Raw genomic sequence first — 8,489 nt, forward strand, 5'->3', positions numbered from 1 at the left:
AAATTAGATGCAATCAGATGTATACTCAACTTTCTATAAATATCATTTATCATTGAGTAAAAAGGCATCAACATGGTGATTTAGACATTAAGTGACCACATGACGCAGCTTTAAGGATAAAATGATAGGACCCCTGCTGACAGCACAACATCTCTATCGTGAATCACACTGTACACATGAAGTGACCACATGACACAGCTTTAAGCATGAAATAACAACACCTCTGTCGTGAGTCAATCTTTAGACAAGAAGTGACCACACGCCTTAGCTTTAACTATGAAATGACAACACCTCTATCCCGACGCAGGCTTTAGACACACCAATACTTGTACTAGTGTCCTCTTATAACTAATGTTGTAGCATGAGCACCTTGGGGACTAGCATAGACTGTGGTTGTATCACCAGCACTTCGAGGACTAACATTAATTATAGCTCTAGCATGAACCATGCGATTGTATGAACCATTCAACACACAAGGATTGCTTGCTTTAGGATGAATACTTAAAGTGGCCTTTGACTTTCGATTAAGATCAAAGGGATAGATGTTACTTCCACACCCACTAAAAATCTATTCTTTGAGCAAATGAGCTCTAAAATCATGCATTCATAGACAACTACAACAAATTCTCAACCTTCAGGGAAGAACATTAGTGATAAGAGGACACCAGTACAACATCTCTATCTTGAATCAGGTTTTAGACATGAAGTGATCATACTACAGAGCTTTAAGCATTAAATGATAACACCTCTACCGTGAGACACCCTTTAGACACGAAGTGACAACAAGACTTAGCTTTAACCATGAAATGACAACACATCTATCATGAGTCAATCTTTAGACAAGAAGTGACCACACGACGTAGCTTTAAATATGAAATGACAATACCTCTCTCGTGAGTCATGCAGTCATGCAATAGACATGAAGTGACTACACGACTTAGTGTTCATAGGAATCCATGCCTCCATGCAGAGGCAACAATAACTCATGCTGAACTTTTGCAGAATGAAATGACTACACCAAACAACAACTTTCACAGGGAATCTTTGCAAAGCATCAGTGCCACAACTTTTTTAGCTTTCATAGGGAATCCTATGCTCCAGCCCCTAGCTAAACCCATGCACTCAGTCCATGCACTAGCCCCCAGCCACCATAAATAACCCCACCCTCATCCATGGATAGATCAGTCCTTCCTCAGCTCTCTCAACTGCAATGTCTTTCTCAGCTCCACCAAGCCAACCCAATAAACATTAGGGGATTTTCATCCCCTAGGGGGTCGAACCACCGATGTGCTTCTGTGGCGACCCTTGTAGGCTTCACGAGTCTCAGGACATCTCCTACACCTATGATCTATGTTTCTTCATATGTGCCAACTATCAGTACGATAAGCCTCGACATGGACCGTACGAGTACCCACCGGTATAGCGACATACATCACTCATGTGACACTTTTCATATGATTTCATGCATTGTCTTACTAATCCCTCATCTTCTTTCATTTATCTAGTCTACTCCACCTCTCTGTGACTTTATAGAATGGCTGGATATGGAGCAAAACGACGACCAGAAGCAGTGGGTCCAAATGAGCATACGGTGGAAGAGGGAAGCGTACGAACGCCGGGAGTACGAGCAACAGCAAGAGGAACTACGGTTTAACTGTCAGGAGAAGAAGCGCATAAGGAAGGCAAAGGAGGAGAATAAGCGCATAAGGAAGGCAAAGCTTCGGGCCCCGATTCTCTGAGGAAGGGCAAATATCACAGGTGCACTGAGTAGGGAGCATCTTTTGTAACCCGGTCTATTTCAAGGTTTTTCAAAATTTGAGGTATCGAATACGAGTGATAAATTTGTAAATACACTAGTATGTTGTCTATTTTAGCAAATACGCCGACTTATATTGTCTATTTTTCCATCTTTGCCTCTCAAATGACGGCCTTGTGCTAAAAAACAAACATGTGAAGACAAAACATTTTTATCATTATGTTGAATTATTTTTATTAAAATTAAATTAAAAAGAGAATATCACATGAAATGATAAAAATGCATATAAATGGAGCATTACAAAGGAACTCACTTTTTCACAAAATAACATAGGGTTGGAAATTTTTTTATAAATTAGTAAATCACATAAGAAGAATATTAGTGAATTTTTTTATAGATTTTTGAGAATTTATTTGAGGCATTAAATATTGCTAGAATTTATAAAAGTTTACTTATTTGGAGAATTTTAATTAAATATTGACTTAGGGTTTTTGGATCAAACCAATTAAAATAGGTTGTTAGTGATCTCTAGTTTTCTCATGGAAATGTTTAGAATTTTTAGACTATTTTTTACTAAAAAAAATCTTGAGTTAAATAAAAAACTTGTACCTTTTTGACTTCTTAGCTTCTAATGTAGCTTCTTAGCTTCTCGCGAGCCCGACGCACGGCAGATGTCGTATTCGGCATATAAGGTGCCTAATACGGCACTGTTTATCGTTTTCAGCACTTTAAGTACCGAATACTGAGAGTTTTCGGTACCTTAGATGCCAAATACGGTAAGGCGGACCTTTTTCTGTGTTTGAGGTACTAAATTCAGGTTTTTGGATTTTGAGGTGTCGAATACAAGCGTTAAATTTGCAAATACGCCGATCTATTATCTATTTTAATAAATACACTGACGTATGTTGTCTATTTTGTTATTTTTGCTAATTTTATATCCATCTTAGTCACTTTTTTTAGACCATTGGATCTAGATCCAATTGCCAATATCAACCTCTTATTCTTAACCTATGCCTGGTAACGTGGCTTAGATTTTGCTTTGTCTATCACATTTGTGGGACAAATCGTATATATGTCTGGAACATTTTCTTCAAGTTTGGACATTTTTTCTTATTGAGCAGAACATTTTTTTTCTTTTACCTGGGAACATTTTCAAGCAAGATCCAAGGTAAATCTCAGTCGCTCGCTCCTAATAGCGCGGCTGCAAAATTCGACTGAGAGAAACACAAAATCTCAAGCGATTGGTGACTAGCAAATCTCAATTTAATTAGCATATGAAGTAGTAGTACTACTCTACTATCCTGCAGTACGTCAGTTTAGCTACTACTTCCTATATTAAAAATAATAGACGTATTTTTTTTAAGATTCAGTATTCAAAGTTACATTTAATTAAGATTTTCTTACAAATATATCATTTATAGCTACAAAATCTATATAGTGTAAAATTATTTTGAATTGTAAATCTAGTTATATAATTTTTATACACTAGCATTCTTATAATTTAATTAAATATTAATCAAAATACATAAAGTTTAACTTTTTAAAAAACATATTACTATTTTTGAATGAAGGAAGTACTGTTTTCTAGTAGTCCTTCATTTTTTTAAGTGATGTGAACTGTTCCCAGTCATCCGGAACTGAATTGTTCTTTTAAAAAATTCCATGAAGATTCATGTGAAATTCGTGCATTTCCAAACAAGCCCCAAGTTTGCTCACATCCTGCCACAGGGAAGTCCCTACCAATGCACAGTCGGAGTGGCTGCAACTTCGGAAAATATAATCTGGTAAAGTTTTTATTACCTTGAGTCATTATTATATAACCTATTTTATTATGGATCCTCCACGATCGTATTTCTTTCATTTAAATGATCCTGTATTAAGAGCGAAATTAGCTAAAAGGGATGGGATATCTCTTTAGGAGCCTGTGGGCGCAGAGAATACATACAAAACTGTCGATGAATATTTGAGCAAAATTTGACAGGGCTACCAGGTCAAGTGCTGAAACTGATTGGGTCGTGTGATTGAGAGGAACCGAACAAGAGCTGCTGATAGAGTGATAGTGTATCCCCCCGGAATAGCATCAGGCCATCAGCCGGTAACTGGAGAACATGGGATGTTGTACTCGGATATTTTAGCAGTTGCTTTCGTGTCAGACTTGACTGTTGAGCGCATGTGCCAACACAGTTCACAAAACGCTGCAGTTGACAGCGAAATGCCATTGACATTTCACAGCCATTGCTCCAATCTGAATTCGGAACATTGCTCTCAGTCTCAGAGCACCGTGAAGTGGAAATCTGCTTAAGTAACTGTGAACCATATCTTTGATTGCATTGGCACCAACAAACAAAGTTGGGAAAATTACGCATAACTTTGGCTTTAGATTATGTAGTTGATTATAGATCCATCTGTACACTTGCTTCCTTCTGATGCCTCAAATGGCTCAAAAGGAGAAGACGCGTAACAAGCGTCAAGATTCAAGAACCTGACTGCGGCTTCGCCGGCGGCGACCCGCTGCTCTCGCCGCCGCCGAGCCCAGACTCCAGGTCCCGGTCGGCCTGCTGCTGCGGCGGCGGCGGGGGCGACGCGCCGCGGCAGCCCAGCAGCCGCCGCAGGGCGGCTACTCTCGCCGCCTCCACGACGGCCGCCACTCCGGCGATGGGTCCCGGCTGCGGTGCCTGTGACGGCACCGGTAGCCGCTGCCGTGGCAGAAGTGGTGGTGGTGGTGGGGGCGCCGCGGCGCCGCGGGCGGTGACCGCGTCCTGGGAGCCGAAGAAGAGCACGTTAGTGGGGAAGTTGGGGGACTCCGGGTCGGCCTCCGGCGGGCGAACGATCGGCGCTTCCTCTTCGTCGACCACCGCGCACCGGCAGAGCGGACAGGTGGAGTGCGACGTGAGCCACATGTCGACGCACTCGACGTGGAACCCATGCCCGCACCGCGGCAGCACGCGCGCGGCCTCCCCCGCGGCGAGCTCCGTGATGCAGACGGCGCAGTCTGCCACGGGGTCCCCCTGGCCCACCTCCTTCCTCGGCAGCGCAGCGATGGCGGCCTCGTCCATGCCGGCCCCGCGGCCGTGGCAGCCCGCGCCGGCGAAGACGAACCGCGTGCGGCCCCTGCCGCCGCCCTCCCTTCCGCCCCCAATAGTGGGGGCCGCGCCGCGGTAGCGCTTGGCGCAGAGGAAGAGGTAGAAGCAGAGCACGAAGGTGATGAAGATGGCCGCCGCCGCCGCCAGCATCGTCGCCGCCGCGGCCACCGACGTCCCCGTCACTGCCATGGGCCTGTGGCCTCCAGATCCTCTCTTCTCCTCTTCTTCCCAAGAAGAACCCTTTTCCCCAGCTTTCTTGGCTAGCTCTCTCAATTCTTGGCTGCTCCGGAGCGAAGCTGTTTGTGCTACTGCTGAGATTTGGCAGTTGTGGAGACTAGCTAGTGAGGAATTGTGCGTTTGGGGAGTGGAATTGAATCGAATTGGAGGGCTTTCTCTTGTATATATACGGAGCTACAGAGTTGTGGAATCGGGGAGGGGCGTGTGTGAGTAGGTTGCAGGTGGGTTTGGAGGGGAAAGTGAACACTGAACACACACGGGCTGGCGGCTGGCCGACGACAAGCGGATGGGACTGTTTGGAAAGAAAAAAAATCTTCATTTTGACATGTGGGACCGGGAGTGATCTTTCACCTTCGTACCATTTCTTCCTCTTCCAGCCATGCTGATCTTCTCCGGTTACTTGAAATTTTATCGGAAGGGATTATTAAAATTGTTCGTGGACGAGACGAAGCCATCTATCTCCCTTACTCGTTCTGTGGTGGTGTCATCTTTTGGATTCCAAGCTCAAGCGGGGGAGAGGAAGCGGTTAACCGGCGGCTGAGATGAGAAGAGGCGCGCGACCGGATCGCTACCCGGCACCAAAACTTCCGCCGCGAGGGACGCTACTCCGGTGGGGGCACACACGCTACGGAGAGGCAGACGGACAGCGACGTCGAGCAGGCCGGCGTGATCCTAACATTTCGGGGGTGGGTCTATCATCATTCCAACGACTCTCTTTTGCGTTTCAATCTTTAGTCGGAGCAAGGACGAAGATGAAGAAAGGCAGCCGGCGTCGTGCGTTGAAAACAGCGTTCATACGCCGCCGATCGCTCTCCGGTGGACTTGTCTGGCCCTTCTTCTCAATCATCGTCTCCATAGCACAAGTGGCCACGAAAAAGGGAAGAGAGCCCAAGACTGCGGTCCTTGTTTTTCTCGTTCTTCTTTTGTTATTGCTGGAAGATGTAAACATGCAGAGAAAAGGAACTAGTAGTATCTAAGAACTTTGGACGTGATATTTTTTTTCCGATTTGGCTATTTGTCTGTTGATAAAATTTTATATGGAAAATCTGTCAAATTTCAAACCCTCCGATCTGCTTTGGTAGTTGCGTAATGCATGGAACCAAAGCTTTAGGTGATCATATTACGTTTAACTCCTGCATTCTACGTACAACTACTAATAAAGCCACTACTGATATGGAAATGCTCCCCTTGGTACATCTGATGCATCGGACGGACAGCCTGTTCAGCCCATAGTATTAGTGGACTGGTCCAAAAATATTTGTGTATCTTTAATGTTTCAGACGTTCAAATTTAATATTTCGGATGTTATGAAATTTATTGCCGTAGTTATTTCCGTATGTTGCATTCCGAAAATCTCTTGCGTATAGATTCGGACCTAAAGAATTATTCATTCGAGTTAATTCCTATATATCTTCAATGTTTCTGACGTTCAAATTTAATATTTCAGACGTATGAAAATTTATTGCAGAAGTTTTTCAAGAATGTTGCATCCCGGAATCTCTTGTGTATAGATTTGGATCTAAAAAATTATCAATTCGAGTTAATTCCTATATTTTTGTATCTCCAATATTTTAAACGTTCAAATTGAATAATTCAGACGTTATGGAATTTTATTGCAGAAGTTATTTTCGTATGTTGCATCTTGGAATATAGAATTAACTCAAATGAATAATTTTTCGGGTCCAGATCTGTGTACTTTTTTTTTTACATTTTTTTTATGTAACGAACGTTGATTTCAAATATTATAGATATTAATCTTCAATGTTACGATAGGCAGTTACGACGTCCGATCCGGACGCTAGCTTTGCCGCTACTGATAAGTCCCTGCCCGTTGTGCATGACGCTAGCTACTTTCTATTGATCCATGCATAGTTCAATGCATGGATGATGCATGCATGTATCCAAATCACGAAACAAAGGAAAAACACATGATGGTTGTTTCTGTTGTTTTTCTCTCAATCTCTTTATGTCTACCCCTTTGTCTCTCTGTATGTTTCAATCTCTTTCTGGATCTCTCTCCTCTCTCTTTGTTTCTCCCTCTGCCTGACTCTCTATCTCTCTGTCTCTGGTTTCTCTCTCTATATGTGTCTACCTCTCTGTCTTTATTTCTCTATTTTCTTTCTATCTCCCTCTCTCTCTTTCTTTATATCTCTGTCTATCTCTTTTTATGTCTCTAGATCTTTATCTCTCCCTCTTTCTTTTAATCGGTTTCTACCCCTCTATTTCTCTAGCTCTTTCTTTCTCTTTATGTTTGTCTATCTCTGTCTCTTTGTTTCTCATTCCGTAGATATTTCTTTGTATCTTTTTGTCTATTTTCTTTCTATATTTACATTTCTCTCCCTATCCATATCTTATAGTTGAAGACAAACTTCGATTTCTTTCTTCCTCTCTCTTTATCAGTTCTGGACCAATGTTAGTCACAATTTTATCTCATTCTCTATGTCTTTTTATATTAGTTATCTTCAAATTCCAGCACAGTTGGACTATTTTCCCAGTGGACTCTCACTATTTCTTTATATTATTGCAGGTGCCGCATTTCAGGCGTGTGTCGGATGATCTTGTTTGTGCCGATATGCCTTTTTCATAGGTCTAAGATTGGTTATCTATATGTTCCAAAACAAAACAATGCATAAGTTCATGGAACTATGGTCATTATTATTTTTCTATCTCCACTTTGTCATTACATTGTTATCTGTTGTTCCCTGAACAATTTTTGTTCATGATTTTGTTTTTTATGTTGTTTGCCGCGTCTTTGTGATCAAGTTCATGAAACTTATGGAGATTTGATGCTAAGTTGGTGGATGTATTATGTCAAGATGATGTTCGGAACAATCGAGTTCAAATTATCAATTATCATAATTTTTGCTACTTATTTTGTGAATTTAGAATCAATCTTGAGATGCAAGATGAAAGATGTTGGGCTCTGTATCTGTTTCTCTCTGTGGGCTTATTTTTTTGCTATTTTTGTGCTGTATTGTCCTTGTTATTAGGTTTTGGGTCACGGTTTCTATGTATTGGGCTTCTTTATCAGCTTCTGGGCTTTTTTGGGACCTGATTTATGTTGTCAGCCTGCTTTTGTATTTGATATATTATTTGTTGGGTTGTCTTCCAGTTTTTGCTTTTGTGACGTGGCAGCTTTTAATTGGATAAAAATTCAACAAATTTTGTGGGACAGAATCTTTCGACAGATAACTAGAGGGGTCCTATTTTTTCAACCTAAGATATGCCACTGCGTTGAGATTTCTACCACCCTTTTCCGTTCTTTTGGCCTGTCCTTTCCGTTCCGTCCCTTTCTCACAACTTACCATTGCCCTACGGATTGCTACTGGAGTATGTACACCTAGCTAGTTGTATCCCCTTGCCTTTTTGTGTGACCTTTCCAAATAGGAATACCGAGATTTTCAAATCCTATA

At 42.1% G+C, this 8,489-nt stretch overlaps 1 protein-coding gene across 1 annotated transcript; it reads right to left on the bottom strand.

Moving 5' to 3' along the window:
• Positions 1 to 4,059: 4,059 nt before the first annotated feature.
• LOC133915977 (E3 ubiquitin-protein ligase EL5-like) lies at positions 4,060 to 5,502 on the bottom strand. The gene has a single exon (XM_062359420.1). The coding sequence runs from the start codon at positions 5,026 to 5,028 to the stop codon at positions 4,231 to 4,233; it is 798 nt and encodes a 265-aa protein (XP_062215404.1). The 5' UTR covers positions 5,029 to 5,502; the 3' UTR covers positions 4,060 to 4,230.
• Between the last annotated feature and the right edge of the window lie 2,987 nt (positions 5,503 to 8,489).

This window comes from Phragmites australis, chromosome 4 (assembly GCF_958298935.1).
Source record: "Phragmites australis chromosome 4, lpPhrAust1.1, whole genome shotgun sequence".
NCBI lineage: Eukaryota > Viridiplantae > Streptophyta > Magnoliopsida > Poales > Poaceae > Phragmites > Phragmites australis.

Excerpts from the sequence above, each read along its gene's own strand:
- LOC133915977 (XM_062359420.1), bottom strand. The coding sequence starts at position 5,028 with ATGGCAGTGACGGGGACGTCGGTGGCCGCGGCGGCGACGATGCTGGCG.